Source organism: Hibiscus syriacus, unplaced genomic scaffold (assembly GCF_006381635.1).
Source record: "Hibiscus syriacus cultivar Baekdansim isolate YM2019G1 unplaced genomic scaffold, ASM638163v2 tig00005294_pilon, whole genome shotgun sequence".
Taxonomy (NCBI): domain Eukaryota; kingdom Viridiplantae; phylum Streptophyta; class Magnoliopsida; order Malvales; family Malvaceae; genus Hibiscus; species Hibiscus syriacus.
The window spans coordinates 1,231,282-1,252,815 of record NW_024062052.1 but is presented as its reverse complement, the minus strand read 5'-3'; the positions used below and the strand labels follow the sequence as shown (position 1 = coordinate 1,252,815).

At 36.1% G+C, this 21,534-nt stretch overlaps 1 protein-coding gene and 1 pseudogene across 2 annotated transcripts; one reads left to right on the top strand and one right to left on the bottom strand.

The window, feature by feature from the left end:
* Window positions 1-779: 779 nt before the first annotated feature.
* LOC120199034 lies at window positions 780-4,830 on the bottom strand (annotated as a pseudogene).
* A 5,008-nt stretch (window positions 4,831-9,838) lies between these two features.
* LOC120199043 (mannose-1-phosphate guanyltransferase alpha-like) lies at window positions 9,839-10,816 on the top strand. 2 transcript variants are annotated; one of them, XM_039200252.1, is made up of 4 exons: window positions 9,839-9,945; window positions 10,155-10,220; window positions 10,515-10,612; window positions 10,706-10,816. In XM_039200252.1, exons 2-4 carry the CDS (start codon window positions 10,163-10,165, stop codon window positions 10,808-10,810), a joined length of 261 nt encoding a protein of 86 aa, XP_039056183.1. In that variant the 5' UTR covers window positions 9,839-9,945; window positions 10,155-10,162; the 3' UTR covers window positions 10,811-10,816. The 2 variants fall into 2 exon arrangements, with proteins under 2 accessions (XP_039056183.1, XP_039056184.1); XM_039200253.1 differs by lacking the exon at window positions 9,839-9,945 and adding an exon at window positions 9,997-10,085 and having other exon boundaries at window positions 10,163-10,220.
* The last annotated feature ends 10,718 nt before the right edge of the window (window positions 10,817-21,534 follow it).

The window sequence follows — 21,534 nt, the reverse complement described above, 5'->3', positions numbered from 1 at the left end:
GTACATAATCTATATGGGAATTTGAAATTATCAAGGTTAGCACCTCCTTGGTCCATCCGTGAACGTGGGTGCTTGCTTTGTATATTCAGTACTAGCATTATTGAAGCTAACGTGAAATTCTATTAATGACAATTTGATGCCAAATTAAGCAGAGAACAAGAGCAATGGCTCTGGTTTGTGTATGGATGCATGAAAAATGATAACAGGATTTCCTTCCAGAATCTTTTGCCCGACTCATTGGTCTTTATTTCCTTGGTTAAAACCTATGGATTGCAAAGGAAATTAATAAAAAATTTGTACCATTCATTCACAAAAGGATTCTGCATGCTTCATGTCTCTTCTATCAGAGGAGCAAATTCTCATGTCTTGATCGTTTTCACATCAGTATTTATGCTGCTATGATGTGAGACAGAGTAGATACTTGAATTCAGTGAGTCTATAAAGAGTATAACTGGTTAGGTTTTGGAGTTTGTCAAATTTTGTATCTTTGAAATAAACCATTGAGATTGGAGAAATATAGCTTAATGGACTCTAATGGAAAACTGATATGACCATTCTGCAGAAAGAACAACATATTCCATAAAAATGCAAGCCCTCCAAGGATCCTTTAAACACGTGAAAAACTCAAGGAAAAAAAAAACTGAGCATACGTATCAAACTTGTATCTAACACTACTATCCAAATCCAAGCAATTATAATGATTATTGCTTGGGGTCTTATCTTTTGCAGAACAGTGTTGGATAGGTAATTGGGACATAGAAGTGGCAAGTGAAATAAGCCTATCGGCCAATGTTCACATCCATCCAGGGACCAGGCTGGTTCAAAGTTGGTTGGACTCTTAAACATAAAGGAAACTGTGAAAGTAACATATGACTGTTTCCGCAAAGTCTGACCCATCACTTTTAACAGTTTCAATTTTCAAGGAAAGATATCCCTGGATATGGGTTCTTTTTTCCTAGACACAATAATGGCTGGTACCATACTTCGTAGTTCAGAATAGTGGAATTCAGTTTATATTGAAACTGTAACCTTGTACAGACTATTACAACTAGTAGTTCTAATGTACGACATTTTAATATAAAACTAAAAAAAATATACAATAATATATGTTAATATTTTTTAAATATTTTTAGTAAAACACTATCTAAAATATTAATTTTGTTACCTAATATATTAATTTTTTAACATTTTCAGTTACAAAATTAATATTTTAGATAGCATTTCACCAAAAATATTTAAACAAATTAATATTTTTAATTATATCTTTCCTTAACCTTATATTAGACTGCATTTCCTCGTACATCCACATTACAAACAACTTATCCACCGCCATACTTACCAACAAACCGCCACTACTCATCAAACTCCGATACATGTGCAATATAATATTGCTGAAAATCAAAATTTTAGACAAACTTCCTTTGCCCAGGATTAACATAATAACTCGAGTTTTGTAACTAATTGACTCCAGGGGTTTACAACGCAGGCAAAGAGAAGAATGAACGACGGTTGAACCGAGGTCATTGCAAAGGCTAGCGTCTTCATGAGTCTTGTTATTCTCTGCTCTTGGACTGCTTCCGGCACTGCTGTTAGAAAGAGAAGCAAAGGTAGTCTTCGTCAAGACTCCAGTGGGAGATGATCTGTGCCTAGAACTATTATCCCCACCCGTCTTCTGTCATAAGGTTAAGTGCTGATGAGTTGTTGCTGTGCAATACCTCACCAAGGGGACCACCCATGGAATTCTCCCAAGAGATGGGTATACAACTTGCTTGCCTCTGGTTTGATTCATTAATAACACAGCCTACACCTAGTCCCATGTGTACAAGTTCGAATTCACGTGATAATCTGAGAGGCGATGGGGACAATTTTTCATTAGGAGAGGAAGTTGAGGACATGAAATCTGAGGCAGCCGTTGGTATTGATATGGAAAGTTGAGTCATGTCTGATTTAACATCAACTTCAGGCCAAGAAATGGCTGAATGATCGGACTGGCATTTAGGCCAATCATCCATGAATTCATGAAGGGAATGCTGCAGTTCAGTTGCTTGACGAGTAAGGTCTTGAGAACCCAAATTTCTGCAGTTAATCAAGGAAGAGTCCTTATGGGAAGGGGTAAGGAATGAGTCAGAGGAAACAACTCCGAACTCATTTCTCGAGTTCTCTTCATACGAGATCGATTGCTGCTTCGGAATCAAGAAAGGGTTTTCTTTGAATTTTAGATTGATGTTGGGGGATATCATGGAGAGCCCTGGTGCACTTTCATGTAATATTCCACCCAAAGTTTCTTTGTTCACAAGCAACCTGCAACAACAACATTAACCAATAGAATTAGAATCCATCAATGGCTAACCGAAAGTACAATTCACAGCCGACTTTTACTTAAACAGTACAAATAAGACTGGCAACTGTGAGATTCAAAGGAATTCAGTAGATAAGTAAATTCTACAAATCATCCTTTATAAAGGAAAGCGGTATAAAGTAACAAATGAGCAGATTATCTATAATGCAGGTTACAAACATGGAATAAATGGTGGGAAGTTAATTCTACCACCTGTTAACTGGAACTGCCATTGCCTGCAAATTCTTGAACTGCTGCTGAGCAACGGTAAGGCTATTGGACTCGCTGCTGCCACTGACTGACACTACCACTGATGCTGAAGAGGATGAGACAGCAGGCATCAACTTGGAGGTAGTGGTGGCAGTGGCTGCAGCAGAATGGCCTGATTTGCTTTCCACAGGCTTTCTTGAACGATGGCGGCCCCTATTCATATGCCGCTCGCAATACTTCTGGTCGGCAACCACATCTCTCGAGCACCGCCATTTCTTTCCATCTGTTCTACGACACCGTCCTGGTTCAGGATCAGTGTTGTTTGAGAATCCAAGATGGATAGCTCCCCATCTCACTGTCAAAACATAAAAAAAAATTGAAACATCCAAATTCTAACTTCAAAAACAAATCGGACAAAAGTTTTAAGACGGATTCTACCCTAACTCTAAGCATGCATCCCATAGCCCTTTCCTGTCAGATATCTTTGTGTGTACAAATCTTTAACTTTCTGCTTTATTGGTGAATTTTTAGTTTTTTACCTTTATAAAAACATTGTTAATTTACTTTAAAATGACAGGAAAAAGTTGTCTTGTCGCTTGTTGGGCCGAAAACAAAGTGGCAATGTGCTAAAGTTGAAAATTTAAGTGCCATGACGGTGATGCTTTTGTTTGAAACAGACTATGAAGCAAGTCAAGTTAGACCTGTTTAGTGCATTGTCTCACTTAGCTTGACATATTATTTTTTGCATTCAGAAACCCTACTTGTTAGCCGATAAGATAAGATAGGAAAATTAGAGCATTACTCATTATCAGTACTCGGCAGAATAATAGAAAGTAAAGTGCAGCAAATGTTTCCATAAACAAAGTTAGAACACTGTTCGCTGCAACTTTTGCATCAACCATGAAAGTTTATATGAACATTTTTTTATAAAAAGTGAGTTTTGCTAGTTTGTCCAAGAAGAGACAACTTACACGTATTTGGTCTTAGGGATCCACCGGATAAGCTAGAAAAATCAGCAGAATCAAGGGCTTTTCTTATAGGAATCAGAAGATTAGACGGTATAGGCACATTTGAATTTATGTATTTGTAGATCAAAGCTTGGTGTCCAAGTTCCATCCATTGAGATGGAGTGAATGGTCCTCTTTCTCCTCCTAAGATCCCATGCATGTTTGCACCATTGAATCCTCCGGTATTGTAGCCTGAACACCCAAATCCAAGAAGAAAAAACAGATGAGGTTAAAAGGAGGAAAAGAAAATTGAAGGCGTGAAGCCTAAAATTTGAAGGCTTCCAAAGTAGCATAGTGGAAAATAAAGAAAAAAAGGGGTTTGCAGTTCTCTAATCTATTGTAGAAGGAGGGGAAAGAGTGTTAAACAAAGAGGAGTGTGCAGTAAACCAGAAACCAAATCTTGTCTGCAACATTTAAGGAGGCTACAAGAATCATGGATCTATTGTCTTATAGCATTACCAAAAGTGTTTCACTCCTAAAACAGGAATGATACTTTTTAAGGGGAGGAAATATGGAAAACATCCCTGTGCATTGACAAGACTTTAAAACCAAAGTTTTAGGTTCATAGATTTCCACGAAAAGACCCATTTTTACAAACAAACAAAAAGTTCATATTTCCTCAAATGATATTGAATGACAACCATGTTAGAACCTTGACAGACACACACATATATATACCTGTATTTATAGTATAAGCAGGCGATGTGAGGTGAAAGTAGCTCCCGTCCACTTGAAGAGCTTCGGACTTAGGAGCAGAGAAGCTCAGCATTCGTTGCTGTTGGTGTCCATCGGAGAAGATAGAGGTGGCATTAGATCTGAATAAAGTATTCCTGTGGTGGAGCAGCATTGCCTCGGAAGCCGAAGAGGATTCATCAAGTTTGGCCAGTTTTGAACTCCTCCACCACGCATCTTCATTATTGCCGGATCTGTCTTGCTTGAGGAACCCAGTTCCGTACGGTTTAGACTTTGTCTGAGGATCCGAGGCAAGGGAGGTAATGGCCTCTGAACCCACAAACCCCTCCAAACCCACCACCCCATAATCCATGTCGAGAAACCACCCACCAAACCTAAACAAACTCTGGACTCAAGAAATGGAGCATTGGGTTACTTATTAGGAGTACTAAACACAAGGTACAAACTGGTTCATTAAGTGTTCGCTCAATAAGGAGAGTTATGGTTTATGCTTAAGCTCAGAATCAAACTAGACATCGTTTTATTTTATAAAAGAGTTTGATGTTCGAGAAAGAAAAGTTTAAATAATTGGAGAGAGAGAAAGTCCTATAAGAAAACAGACTAGTTGTAAATGCTACTCCTACAATATTTTGTGTGTTTTATCATAGGATGTTATTTACCTTCGTCTCCCGACTATTAAAAATTATAAATTATCATCTTATTATTCATATATTTTAAATTCTTCTTTTTCTAATTATATAAATTGACGATTGTTTTAGCTAGACGTTAATATATTGACTGAGATATGATAAAATCATATTTTAATTATGTCTACTAGCACCGTCATTGTTTTCAAGCACTTATTTGACGATATAATGTTTCAAACACTTGCTCAACGATATAATACAAACAAAGACTCAATCTACAAAATATAACTCAAACAGTTCTGATATTATATTTTATCATATCCCAATGAACATATTAACTTCAAACTCAAACGACCATTATTTTTTAACGAAAAATAATGAGTTTAGAATATATGAATAGTTAGATGACTATTTTATAACTTTTAATAGTCACATAATTAAAAAAATAACATCTTATAGTTAAAAATCATTTTATAACTTTCAATAGATAAAAAATTCAATAAAATATCTTATAATTAATAGATTATTTATGTAATATACCCTTCTCATATATATTATATAAACCTCAATCTCCCATTGTTTAAGCAAACGATAAGTTATAAATATAAGCAAAAAGATCTCCCTAGGTATATCCCTGTGGCCCCCAACACCTTCATAAGTTATTTAATGCAAGGAGGTTTAGAAAAGTACCGAAACCTCCTCGAAAAGTTTGTAATTTGCTGAGAAACATAAACTTTCTTTGATAGACACGACAAGGGTTCATCTGTCATTTCAAAAAACCCTCTACATTCAAACTTTGATGCTTTCATTTCTATCTCTTGTCATTGCTTTTATTTGATGACTACTTACCGCTAGTTTTGGTTTTTGAACACCGAAAGATAAAGGCTTGATGCAAAATAAGAGCTTCCTCGCTGACGGGGTCATTGTAGCAATCACTTTAAATAGAATTTTTTTATACTATATTATATTATATAAAGAATTTTTTTATTGTATTATTCAACCTCTTTTGTCCAAAATAAGTGTAAATATTATATATTAAGTTAATTTCAGATATTTCAAGAACTTTTTTTTTTTGTTAAAAATAGGTATTTAATGTTTTTGACGTTATATTTTTAGATGCTTAATGTTTTTTATATACTTTTAGGTGTTTACGTCGTAATAATCGTTAAAAATAACGTTAAGTGATATGTGTCATATTTATATTTTGGCTCAATGCAAAAATAAATACTCAAACTATATTTTAAGTTAACTTTTAGTGTCTAAATAATTTTTTGTTATAATATGTGCATAACATTTTCGACATTACAATTTTAAATGTCTACACTAATAATCATTAAAAAATAGTTATAAACATGTGTCATGTTTATATATTTTTTAAAATTTTATTTTTCTAAAAGAACTTGATAATATTATTAATTTTTAAAAAAATAATTTTTTCTAAAATTATAAAAAAGAACTTACAACCCTAAAATCTCTCATTTCTACCCCCATTACCAACTATCGTCAGTCATCATTGATTGCCTTCATCGTCGTCAAACAGTCACTCATCTATCGTTGAAATTCTACTATTGATCATCTCTCTTGTTATCGTCAGTCCCCTTAAATCTATAAATCCAAACTTAAATATCTAAACCTAATACTCAATATCTAACCCTAATCCCAATAAGTTAACTTTATGAATTTATAAGGTCAATGAAGGGGTTTTAAATGCACCAGGGGAGGGGAAAAGTTTCTGTGCAGGTGATAATTTTTTTCTTAAAAAAGTACATATATAAACGAAACATGTGTCAAATAACGGTCGAATCTAACAGTTGTTACAACTTAGGCATCTAAAAGTGTAATGTCGAAAACGTTAGACACATACTATTAGCGAAAAATTCTTTAGACACCAAAAGTTAACTTAGGGTATAGTTAAGACACTTATTTTTACATTAAGCTAAAATATAATAATGACACATGTCACTTAATAGTTTTTTTATAGTCGTTACTGCGTAGGTACCTAAAAGTATAACGAATAAAATATAGGCACCTAAAAGTGTAACGGATAAAATATTAGGCACATATTTTTAATGAAGAATTCTTTAAGCACATAAAATTAACTTAAGGTATAGTTTAAACACTTATTTTTTATTAAGGTAAAAAGATTATATAATATTTATTTCGATGAAAATATACTTCATAGTCTTAAAGTTACAAATTAGTATTTTATTTGTAATTTACAAATTACAATCTAACCTTTGAAAATGCTAGTTTAAATCACTCATCCATGGATGTAGGGTTGTAAAATCGGGTAATCGTTAAGGTTTCAGTCGAATCTTGGCAGGTCAGGTAAAATCGGATACAGGTCAAGTCAGGTAAATTTGACACCAGATCCAGATCGGGTTCAGGTCATGTCATTTTCAGTTCGGATCGTTTCCAGTTCAGGTCAAAACAGTTCAAGTCCAAAGCAGATAAAGACCAGGCTAATTCAGGTTCGGATAGACATCAGGCGGATATCGTTCAGATCGGATCACATCATTGGCAGATAAAATTCAGGTCGGATCTCTATCAGATACGGATTGAGTTCAAATCGGGTTAATTTTTATTTTTTGATTAATTATTTTCGTCTTTCACGAACGTTAAATTGTAATTTGTAATTGTATATGATTTAGAGTAAATCACTAAGAATATAAATAATCATGGTTCAATTTTATGAAAAATACAAATTTAAGAATTAAATTGAACAAATATGAAATTACAAATAAAAATTTAAATAAATTAAACAACACACATTGATGAGGGATCAAATCGAAATAATTTTAAATTGTGATATTGAAATTAATACAAAAAAAGTACTAAATTATACCCATTTAAAAAGTTATGAGCCAATTAAAAAAATATAATTAAGTAAAAAGCATGGATCAATTTCATATGCAAATAAAATTTAGAGGACTAAATTGAACAAATATGAAATTACAAATAAAAATTTAAATTAATTAAACAACACACATTGATGAGGGATCAAATCAAAATAATTTTAAATTGTGATGTTGAAATTAATACAAAAAAGTACTAAATTATATCCATTTAAAAAGTTATGGGCCAATTTTAAAACAGAAATAAGTAATAAGTATGGGTCAATTTCAGATGCAAATAATTTTGGAGGACTAAATTGAAAAAATATAAAATAACAAATAAAAATTTAAATAAACTAAACAACACAAAAGGGATCAAATTGAAATAATTTTAAATTTTGAGGTTGAAATTAATACAAAAATGTACTAAATTATACCCATTTAAAAAGTTATGGGCCAATTAATAAATAGAAATAAGTAATAAGTATGGGTCAATTTCATATGCAAATAAAATGTGGAGGACTAAATTGAAAAAATATGAAATTACAAAAAAATCTTTAATAAATTAAACAACACAAAAGGGATCAAATATGAAAAATATTGTAAAATAGACTAAATTGCATTCATTTTAAAAGTTGAGAAAAAAATAAAAACAACTAATATATATGTAATATAAACTATATAGTTATATAAAGTATGTATTATATATAAACTATATAGTTTATATATATATTATGTATAAACTATAGTCTATATATATCATGTATAAACTATAATACTATATAGTTTATATATGAACTATTGAACTATATAGAACCTACATAGTATAATTTATATTTATATAAACTACATAATATAATTTATAAATATATACTATTTATATAGAACCTATATATGAACTATATGGTTTAGGGTTTAAATATTAGGGTTTAAGTATTAGAGTTTAGGGTGTATATTTATATTTATATAAACTACATACTATAATTTATAAATATATACTATTTATATAAACTATAGTTTATATTTATATACTATATATATATATACTATATTTTATATTTATATACTATATAATTTACATATGACCTATATATACTATAGTTTATATTATATACTATATATTATATAAACTATATATACTATATAGTATAATTTACATATGAACTATATAGTTTTATATATATTATGTAAACTATATATACCATGAATAAACTATAATACTATATAGTTTATATATGAACTATTGAACTATATAGAAACTACATAGTTTATATATAAATTATATATGAGTTATATATAAACTATACAATTTATATTTATATTTATATAATCTACATACTATAATTTATATTTATATACTATTTATATAAACTATAGTTTATATTTATATACTATATATATGAACTATAGTTTACATATGAACTATATATATAAACTATATGAACTATAGTTTATATTAATGTACTATATAGTTTATATTAATGTTAATTATCTTAATTATAATTTATATTAATATAATATCATTTATAACATATAGTTTATATTAATATTAATTTTATAGACTATATTTTATATTAATATTAATTTTATAGACTATATATTATATTAATATTAATTATAAATTATTAAATATATTATATTAATATAAGTTAATATTAATATTATTTATATTATATAATTATTTTAATATTAATTATAAATAGTTTATTAATATAGATTTGATAGGAATGAAATTGAAGCGCCAAAATAGCCATTTTCCCATTTTCTCCCGCTTCTACCCGGCCAAACGCTCCCTCCTTTATTTTCGGCCAAACCCTTTCGCTCCAACCCTTCCCGCTGCAACTATTGCTTCATTTTTGCGTTGCATTATTTTCAAGACTGAACCCTATTCCATTTGGGCAGCTGAAGAAATAGGAAGAAGAAGATAAGTACTATATTTTCAAGAGCGGAACGTATACTGTGGGTCGAAAAGGCTATCGAATTTGCTCCCTTTCACTTTCTTTTCTTTATGTGAGGAAATTGTTAGATTCTAATTTTTGTTTTCATTTTGCTATATTGGGGTTTGCTCTCCTTTCCTTTGTGTTTTGATTTATCGTAAGCGAGTAGTGTTCTGCCTCATCCTCGGATATCCCAATTTCTACTCGTTTATCCGATTCTCTGCACACTTTACTGGATATTCAAGAAAGCCGCTTCCTTTGTTTTACGTTCTTTATCTCTCAACATTTCTTTCTTTCTACTTCAGCACTTTCAGACATTTTAGTCACTGCCGCTTCGATCTTATTTGGTCGGTAGCGAATGAACTGAATTTTCGTCGAATTTGCTCATCTGGGTCGTGTGTTGGATGTGAATTCATTTTGTTTGTTTTTTTTAGCAAAGGGTCGTCTTATTTTTGTTATATAATACTTTGTTCGGGAATTGTTGTTATTGGAGATCTGGGTTTTTGTTGATTTGAAGATGGGGAGCTCAGACGAGAAAGTTGTTGCTGTGATCATGGTGGGTGGACCCACTAAAGGTATGACCTTGTTCTTTGAAAAATTATGCTGTGATTAAGTTCTTATGCTGAAAATTTTCGATCTTGAATGTTCTGGGTTGCTTGTTTATAATTCCGTTCGGGTTATTTGGATTGGATATGGAGTTTGTTTCCAATGGCTGATGTGTTTCTGTCCTTGTTTTTTCATTTGTGTTCACAATTTCAAATTATTGAAATTGAAATGCTTTTTTTTTCATTTGTATTTAACATTTCCATCCAATATGAAGGTTTAACATGTAATAGCTTAGGATTTTGTTGGAACTTCTCATATTGCAGGCACTCGGTTTCGTCCCTTGTCATTGAACGTTGCAAAGCCTTTGTTTCCTTTGGCTGGACAACCTATGGTTCATCACCCAATTTCTGCTTGTAAAAGGGTATAATGCTTGATCTATATATTAAGAGAACATAAAATATAGACTTTTTATTTATAGTTCCGGTAATTATTAAGATTAACATCTCTGTTGTAGATTCCGAATCTAGCCCAGATCTATCTAGTCGGTTTCTATGAGGAGCGTGAGTTTGCATTGTATGTCTCATCAATCTCTACCGAGCTAAGAGTTCCTGTCAGGTAAATCCTTGCTTTTCTTTGTGCAGTCTCATATCTTCTTACTGAATTGTGATGTTTGCTGCAGTTTCCCACTCCCAGAAATGCTCGGTAATCTTCTTTACAATGTTTGAGCCCTGTAACGTATCAATCTTAATTTTATTTATATAGTTTCTTGCTGCTATCATGCTATGTGGTGTGTTTTACATTGCGAAAATTCTTTGTGCAGTCTCAATCCAGATAAAATACCAGTTTGAAAAAAACCGGTTTTGTAACCCCCTAGACCCGACCTATGCGTTTCGACTAAGTCTAGTGGATCACATTATGATTATTAAAGATATTTTCCGAAATCGTTATTCTATCAATATAAAATCACATTATAAATAACATGAAATTATAAACAAATTATACTATCAAAATCCAACTCGTAAATATAGTATCAATAAATAATAATTTAATTTAAAACATGTCTTCAAATTCAAAATCACAATAAACCGAGCAGTACTAGCAAAAGAGTCATCATTATAAAATCCGATATTTAAAATAAGGTCCATGTCACCAAAATAAAGTCAACTTGCAAGATAAAAATATTACAATCTGATTTACTTCAAGAGATATGTTGATCCTCCAAGTGCTCGAACCGAGGTATCTAACCAACAGTATCTGAAAGGGGGAAAACATTTTCAAAAGGTGAGCTAGGCTCAGTGTATCCCAACATTTCCATAAAATGTCAATAGGTACAAATCATAGTCCAGTAATCTCACAAATTCGTAAAAGAGTTTAAGTTTTGAAAATCATAGTTTAAACCCTTTTCTGGTACACCATCAGTAGTTCTCAAAATTATTTTCCATATAGCTTACTTTATGCACAAATCAAAAAGAAAGCCGACTTAAGAATAGGCTCTGAAGCTTGTATCTTTAAGCCCAAGTCAATAAGTCCATATAGGTTACCCAAAGCACACAGCAAAGGAAAGCCGACCTAATGAAACATCTTGGGGCCCTCAAGAGTCACATTAGGCTCATTTAGCTTGATCAGAGCTATTCCATCGTAATTCAATTCCAAAATTCAATTGCACCGTGACATAAATTCCATAAATCCAAAAACATGGTAATCATATACCATTTCAAAACAAAAATTAGATAGCAGCCATATTCCATAAATTGTCACATTAAATTGGTGCATCCATAAAACAATAACCAATGAATTTGGTGTACCATATATTAAAACCAATAAAACAGTTCAATAATAAGTAGGGAACACACCTCGACAATAGGTTCAAATAGCAAATCTACTGATTGCTGGTTTCACCACGCTCTGCTACCGTTTTCGAACGCGTGAATAATGGCACACGTGGTTTAACTGATCTAGAAGAGCTCGGTCGAGTTGTCGAACGATCCGGAGAGTCTCTTGTACCTTCAAACAATAATAATCTATCAGTCCCAAATCCTATTTAATTGTTCAAACTAGACTTCTTAAGTATATAAGCATTTTTTGGGTTTGACTATCAATTTGGGGTATTTCGAGTCTGAATTTGGCCAAACGAATTGCGGAATCGGAATCAGGACGTCGAAAAACATAAAGTATGACTTTTCGAAAATTCAGATTCTTGGTCAAAGTCAAAGTCAACTACTTTGACCGTCGATTTGGAGTCCTTCGGGTTTGAATTTGACGAAACAGACAGCGGAAACGGATTTGGCACGTCGAAAACTATCAGGATAGGTATACTCGTAAAAGATTAACGGTCGTTTAATGCTCGGTCAAAGCCATTTTAAGTTTTGGTCAAAGAAAGTCAACGGTCATCGGTCCGGTCGGGTCGGGTCGGGTCAACGGTCAGGTCGGACCGGTCAAACCGGTTCAGACCGGTCAAACCGGTTCGAACCGGTTGAAACCGGTCAAACCGGTCAGAAATGGTTGAAAACCGGTTAAACCGGTTTCCAGCAGCCACTCGCCCTACGGCGGCGCGTGTGGCGCGTGAGGCGTCCTCCGGGGCCCTAAAAATCCTGAAAAAATTTCTAAAAATTATTTTGAGCGATTTCGAGATACTTACAACGATCGGTTCAAATTTTTGAACGGCGGAGAGCTCGATTTCAAATCGGCCGAATCTTTGACTGCACCACCTCCTCACGCGCCGCCGTCTACGGCGGACAAGGTTGACACCGGTGAACTCGGAACGGCACAAGGAACACAATGGTGCGGGAGGTGTCGTAAACGGAGCAACGATCAACGGTGAATTTAAGATTTTCTCGGCGATAGAGCTAACAAAACCGTCGCTACTTTGACTGGAAATTCCCGATGTTTGGTCGCGTTTCGCTTCAATTAATTTGAAGGGTTTGTTCCTCGCTCGATGATGAACACAACGGTGGTTTCAAAACAACGATCGGAATTCGGACGGAGTCGGAATCGAGTTTGGAAGTTGTGTGCGTGAGGAAGGATTTGTGAAATTGATTTCTTTTTTTCAAAACAGAAATCACGCATATAACAATTGCCTGCCGACACTCCAAGGATAAATTCAGGGCTTGGTCCCTGAATTTTTTTTAACTTTAAAACAAGCTCTAAGTTTTAAAATCTTTCAATTCAGTCCCAAATTTTCGCCAATTTTTCACAATTAAACCCTCCAATTTCAATTAAATATTATTTTGAAAATCGGGTTGTTACAATTCTCCCCCTCTACAAGAAATTTCGTCTTCGAAATTTACCTTATGAGAATAGTTGAGGAAACTGAGCCTCCATTGACTCCAATGTCTCCCAAGTAGCTTCTGAGGGGTCTCGATTACTCCACTGAACTTTGACCATTGGAATTCGTCTATTCCGAAGAACTCGTTCATCTCTCTCCAAGATATGAATGGGCTCCTCTTCATATGACAAATCAGGTCTCATCTCTACTTCTTCAACCTGAATAATGTGACCTGGATCTGGACGGTATCTCCTCAACATTGATACATGAAAGACATCATGAATACGACTTAGCTCAGAAGGCAACTCAAGCTGATATGCAACAGGTCCTACCCTCTTCAAGATACGAAATGGTCCAATAAATCTTAGACTCAATTTACCCTTACGCCCGAATCTCAATACTTTCTTCTAGGGTGAAACTTTCAAAAGACCCGATCTCCCACTTCAAACTGTATATCCTTCCTTCTTTGATCTGCATAAGATTTCTGCCTATGAAATGCCTCTTTCAGACGGTCACGGATTAATCTGACTGTGTCCTCCGTCTCTCGCACTAACTCAGGTCCCAACGTTTTCCTATCACGCAACTCAGTCCAACAGATCGGAGTGCGATATTTACGCCCATAGAGCGCTTCATAGGGTGCCATACGAATGCTGGTCTGATAACTGTTATTGTAAGCAAATTCAGCCAACGGCAAAAAGTTCTCCCACTACCATGAAAATCGATTACGCAACCCCGCAACATATCCTCCAGAATCTGAATTACTCTCTCAGATTGACCATCAGTTTGTGGATGAAAGGATGTACTATAATCCAATCTTGTTCCCAAAGCCGTATGTAACGCCTTCCAAAATCTCGAAGTAAATCTCGGATCTCGATCAGAAATAATAGACAATGAAACACCATGCAATCTGACAATCTCTGAAATATACAATCTTGCCAGCTTATCCAAAGTATAATTTACTCGCACAGGAATGAAGTGAGCTGACTTTGTAAGTCTGTCAACAATCACCCAAACTGAATCTTTTTTCGAAGGAGTCATAGGCAAGCCAGTAACAAAATCCATAGTAATACTCTCCATTTCCATTCAGGAATCTTGATAGGCTGTAACAAACCTGATGGATGTTGATGTTCTGCCTTAACTTGCTGACAAGTCAAACACCTAGCCACAAAGTCAGATATGTCTTTCTTCATACCAATCCAATAATACCCTCTCTCAAATTTCGGTACATCCTATCTCCTCCGGGTGCATAGCATATGGACTACTATGAGCCTCAGTAAGGATAGTCTGCCTCAACTCAGCATCATCAGGCACACAATATCTACCTTTAAAGCATAAAACTTCATCCTGATCAATTGCGTAATCTGAGTTTGTCCCCTGCTCTACTTGCTCAAAGATGGAAAGCAAGGAGCTATCAAGGGGCAGCTTAGCTTTGATCTCATCAACCAAGGTCGGCTTAACTTGCAATTCTGCTAACAAAGTGCCATCGTCATATAAATTCATCTTGGCCATTAAAGACCTCAACTCCGATACCGTCTTTCGACTCAAAGCATCTGCTACAATGTTAGCTTTACCAGGGTGGTAATCAATCACGCAATCATAATCCTTTAGAAGCTCTAACCAGCGACGCCGTCTCAAATTAAGTTCCTTCTGGGTCAGAAGATACTTTAAGCTCTTATGATCTGTGAAAATGTAACACTTCTCTCCATAAAGATAGTGTCTCCAAATCTTCAAGACAAAAATTACTGCTGCCAACTCTAAATCATGAGTAAGATAGTTACTCTCATGCGGCCGCAGTTGACGGGATGCATAAGCCACCACCTTACTTTCCTGCATTAAAACACAACCAAGTCCTGAATGTGAAGCATCACTATACACTGTAAAATCCTTCCCGGACTCTGGTTGAATCAACACCGGTGCTTGAGTCAAAACCGCCTTTAATTTCTCAAAGCTCTCCTGTTTGCCTCGCCCCAGTCAAACAACACATTCTTCCTTAACAACTTGTCAAAGGAGAATCATGATCGAGAAGCCCTCAGCAAACGTCAATAATAACCAGCCAAGCCCAAGAAACTGCAGATTTCAGATACGTTCTTAGGTCGTTTCCAATTCATAATAGCCTCTATCTTGCTGGGATCAACCTGAACACCTCGCGCAGAAATAATATGCCCCAGAAATGACACTTCTTGAAGCCAAAACTCATACTTGCTTAATTTGGCATATAGACGATGCTCTCTCAAAGTCCGCAGAACGATCTTCAAATGCTCGTCATGCTCTGCCTCAGTACGAGAATAGATCAAAATATCGTCAATGAAGACCACCACAAATTGATCCAAATATGGTCGGAACACCCGATTCATCAAATCCATAAAAGCTGCAGGAGCGTTCGTCAAACCAAAAGGCATCACTAAAAATTCATAATGACCATATCTAGTGCGAATGGCCTTTTTTTGCAACATCAGATCCTTTAACTTTCAATTAATAATACCCCGAACGAAGATCAATCTTAGAGAATACAGTAGCTCCTCGCAATTGATCAAATAAGTCATCAATCCTGGGTAATGAGTATTTATTCTTGACCGTCATCTTGTTCAATTTCCGATAGTCAATACATAATCTTAGCGACCCATCCTTCTTTTTCACGAATATAACTGGAGCTCCCCATGGTGAAGTACTATGTCGGATAAATCCTCGATCGAATAATTCTTGCAATTGGACTTTCAACTCCTTAAGTTCATTTGGAGCCATACGATAAGGTGCCATAGAAATAGGTGAAGATCCCGGATAAGTCTCAATCTCGAACTCTACCTCTCTATCAGGAGGTAACCCAGGCAACTCCTCCGGAAAAACATCAGGAAACTCGCTAACTGTACGAATCTCCTCGATCGTGGACAATGCACCTTTGGTGTTCAAAATACAAGCAATGAAGGTCTCATATCCCTTCCGGATCATATGATCAATTTCCATCGCTGAAACTATATTGGAGAGATAACCACGCCGTTCACCAATTAACACAACAGTCCGACCATCTGAAGTCTTCAGAGTAGCCCGCTTGTATTCTCAATCCAGCTTTACCTTGTGTTTATTCAACCAATCCATTTCAAGAATTAGATCGAACTCCCCTAAAGGAAGTTCCATAAGATCAGCGAGAAAAAATTCTCCCTGAACCTCGAGAGGACAACGCCGAAATACTTTATTCACTAATACCGCTTGTCCTACTGGACTTGTAACTAACAGTATTTTCAGTGTTCTCGATCGGAATCTGAAGGTTTCGAGATACTGAGCTCGATACATAGGAGTGAGTGGAGCCATTGTCCAATAATGCAAAGTATGGGGTAGAATAAATAGTAAATGTACATGCAATAACCTCAGGCTCATCTCTGTCATCATGACGTCTAGTTGCATAAACTAAAGCTGGCTGTCTAGCCTCAGAAGCTGTTGGCCCTCTATTTTGCTGAGGTCGGACTCTACTGTCTGTCTTGGACGCTGATCCTTGAGTCTTTCCTTGACTATAATCTCTAATTGGGGTATGTACTGTAGTCTATGAACGCACAGGAATTTTGGTAGTGGTCTGCTCAAACGAAACTAACTGAGGACAATCCCTCCGATAATGACCACTAGATCCACACTGATAGTAAAGACCCATCTTCTTACGACACTCTCCTGAGTGATGTTTACCACAATACTCACAAAGGGGCCCATTATAATACGACGAGGAACCGCCTCGACTGACAGCTAAAGGTGAGGATGCTGCAGGCCTGAAACGTGTATTGCTTCTCTGAGGGGCTGAAGTACGAGTCCTCTTCCCGGACTGTGCTGATGACTCCATCGGGCCTGAAAATTTTTTAGATCGATCTTGATCAACACGCTCTCTACCAGAAGCTAAAACCTCCACCTCTTCCGCATCTTTGGCTCTGCCCACCAACACATCAAATATCTCATCCTGATGGGTTACAACTTGCCTACGCAGCTCGTATCCGAGTCCAAGGGCAAATTTACGACATCGATCTCTCTCCGTAGGTACCATACTGAATCCATACTTCAGCAACTTCAGGAACTCGATCTCATATTCAGAAACAGTCATGTCTCCATGAACCAGGTCTTGAAACTGTTGTCGTCTCTGAGCTAAGTAGCGCTCTCCCAGAAAACGGCTCCGAAAGCGATCCTTAAAGAAATTCCAGGTCAAACGATCGGTAGGAACACTACTGGTCACTGACTCCCACCAAGTGTAGGCATTGCCATCTAACATCGCCACAACACCCTGATATCTCTTAGTTGAGTCCAAACCCAACTGATCCATGCGTCTCTCTGTATCCTGGAGCCAATCCTCAGCTTCAGTAAGAGCTCTACCTATCTGTCCCCCAAAAGTTCTAACTCCATTGGCAATCAAAGTCTGCGAAATAGGAACCTCAGATACAACACCAGTAGCTCTGACTGCTCCCTGTATTAACTGCAGAAATTGTCTACCAAAATTCTCATCCAAAGCAACTTCGATAGACTCTGACTCAATATCGGTCGCTCCTATTATCGGTGTAGTCATGCCAATACCAGCGGCAGGAGGCAGATCCGTTGGGGTCGTAGGAGCATGATCACCTATCGGAGGTGGGGGATCTACCCGTATCTCATCGATCGGATCTGTGAATCTAGCCACTCGACCTCGTCCACGGCTAGTTCGACGACCACGTCTAGCACTCATTTTGATGGATCTCAAGTTTACTACAGAAGATAAAACTTAGGGTTAGATAAGCACTTGGAGTCTCAAACATAGTTAAAATCTTAATAACTTTGTGACATGGCCTTAGTAACTCGTTTTGTAAAATATTTCAAAACCGTATTTTCAATGTGGACTCATACACAGTCCGAGGGTTAAAAACCAAAAGCTCTGATACCAATAAATGTAACCCCCTAGACCCGGCCTATGCGTTTCGACTAAGTCTAGTGGATCACATTATGATTATTAAAGACATTTTCCGAAATAGTTATTCTATCAATATAAAATCACATTATAAATAATATGAAATTATAAACAAATTATACTATCAAAATCCAACTCGTAAAATATAGTACCAATAAATAATAATTTAATTTAAAACATGTCTTCAAATTCAAAATCACAATAAACCGAGCAGTACTAGCAAAAGAGTCATCATTATAAAATCCGATATTTAAAATAAGGTCCATGTCACCAAAATAAAGTCAACTTGCAAGATAAAAACATTACAATCTGATTTACTTCAAGAGATATGTTGATCCTCCAAGTGCTCGAACCGAGGTATCTAACCAACAGTATCTGAAAGGGGGAAAACATTTTCAAAAGGTGAGCTAGGCTCAGTGTGTCCAAGCATTTCCATAAAATGTCAATAGGTACAAATCATAGTCCAGTAATCTCACAAATTCGTAAAAGAGTTTAACTTTTGAAAATCATAGTTTAAACCCTTTTCTGGTACACCATCAGTAGTTCTCAAAATTATTTTCCATATAGCTTACTTTATGCACATAGCAAAAAGAAAGCCGACTTAAGGATAGGCTCTGAAGCTTGTATCCTTAAGCCCAAGTCAATAAGTCCATATAGCTTACCCAAAGCACACAGCAAAGGAAAGCCGACCTAATGAAACATCTTGGGGCCCTCAAGAGTCACATTAGGCCCATTTAGCTTGATCAGAGCTATTCCATCGTAATTCAATTCCAAAATTCAATTGCACCGTGACATAAATTCCATAAATCCAAAAACATGGTAATTATATACCATTTCAAAACAAAAATTAGATAGCAGCCATATTCCATAAATTGTCGCATTAAATTGGTGCATCCATAAAACAATAACCAATGAATTCGGTGTCCCATATATATTAAAACCAATAAAACAGTTCAGTAATAAGTAGGGAACATACCTCGACAATAGGTTCAAATAGCAAATCTACTGATTGCTGGTTTCACCACGCTCTGCTACCGTTTTCGAACGCGTGAATAATGGCACACGTGGTTTAACTGATCTAGAAGAGCTGGGTCGAGTTGTCGAACGATCCGGAGAGTCTCTTGTACCTTCAAACAATAATAATCTATCAGTCCCAAATCCTATTTAATTGTTCAAAACTAGACTTCTTAAGTATATAAGCATTTTTCAGGTTTGACTATCAATTTGGGGTATTTCGAGTCTGAATTTGGCCAAACGAATTGCGGAATCGGAATCAGGACGTCGAAAAACATAAAGTATGACTTTTTGAAAATTCAGATTCTTGGTCAAAGTCAAAGTCAACTACTTTGACTGTCAATTTGGAGTCCTTCGGGTTCGAATTTGATGAAACGGACAACAGAAATGGATTTGGCACGTCGAAAACTATCAGGATAGGTATACTCGGAAAAGATTAACGGTCGTTTAATGCTCGGTCAAAGCCATTTTAAGTTTTGGTCAAAGAAAGTCAACAGTCAACGGTCAACGGTCAACGGTCCGGTCGGGTCGGGTCAACTGTCGGGTCGGGTCAACGGTCGGGTCGGGTCGGTCGGGTCAGACCGGTCAAACCGGTTGAAACCGGTCAAACCGGTCAGAACTGGTTGAAAACCGGTTAAACCGGTTTCCAGCAGCCACTCGCCCTGCGGCGGCGCGTGTGGCGCGTGAGGCGTCCTCCGGGGCCCTAAAAATCCCAAAAAAAATTCTAAAAATTATTTTGAGCGATTTCGAGATACTTACAACGATCGGTTCAAATTTTTGAACGGCGGAGAGCTCGATTTCAAATCGACCGAATCTTTGAATGCACCACCTCCTCACGCACCGCCGTCTACGGCGGAAAAGGTTGACACCGGTGAACTCGGAACGGCACAAGGAACACAATGGTGCGGGAGGTGTCGTAAACGGAGCAACGATCAGCGGTGAATTTAAGATTTTCTCGGCGATAGAGCTAACAAAACCGTCGCTACTTTGACTGGAAATTACCGACGTTTGACCGCGTTTCGCTTTAATTAATTTGAAGGGTTTGTTCCTCGCTCGATGATGAACACAACGGTGGTTTTAAAACAACGATCGGAATTCGGACGGCGTCGGAATCGAGTTTGAAAGTTGTGTGCGTGAGGAAGGATTTGTGAAATTGATTTCTGTTTTTCAAAACAGAAATCACGCATATAACAATTGCCTGCCGACACTCCAAGGTTAAATTCAGGGCTTGGTCCCTGAATTTTCTTTAACTTTAAAACAAGCTCCAAGTTTTAAAATCTTTCAAATCAGTCCCAAATTTTCACAGTTAAACCCTCCAATTTCAATTAAATATTATTTTGAAAATCGGGTTGTTACAGGTTTTTATCCGAAAAAAAACCGGTATGGGTTTAAAAAACTAGCCGTTAATATAGCCGTTGGGGGGGTTTTGTGACCGTTTTTTTCTTTAAAAATTACCATTTTACCACCCTAAACATGTATAAATAGGTTGGGGATGTATTTGGTTGATTACAACTTTCTCAAATCTTATTACACAACACCTAAATATCTCTCAAATCTTATTTTTGTAATTTTTTGTTCATCATGAGTAACACGGCTGAATCTTCCGTCGGGGGAAACCTTGAAGTCGTGAGAGTGATCAAACACACTCGAAACAAAGATATTTGGGATCACTACGATTTATGTGAGATGTCAAATGGCTCGAGGAGGGCGCGTTGTAAACTTTGTCTAAAGTTTCTTGCATCGGAAGGAAATACAACGTTGAAGAACCATTTGACAAAATCATGCAAGGCACTTCGCTCAAGATCGGATCCTAGTCAATCGAATCTTACACCCAAGGTGGTGTTTTGTTTACGACAACGAAAATTACGAGAAGCGTTTACAAAGTTCGTGATTACAAAAGCATTGTCGTTCGACCACTTTGATGATGAAGATTTCACGACAACAACTAATGCAACCACGTTATACTCAAGTAAGTTGTACTACCCTTAGAAGAGATGCTATAAAAATGTGGCGTACGGCGAGGGAAAAAATGATTTTAGGATTCCAAGAACACCGTTATGGTGTGTCGCTTACATGTGACGTTTGGAGTTCCCCTCATAATACCGGAAATTCTTTTTTAGCCGTTACGTCACATTGGTTAGATCAAGATAATTGG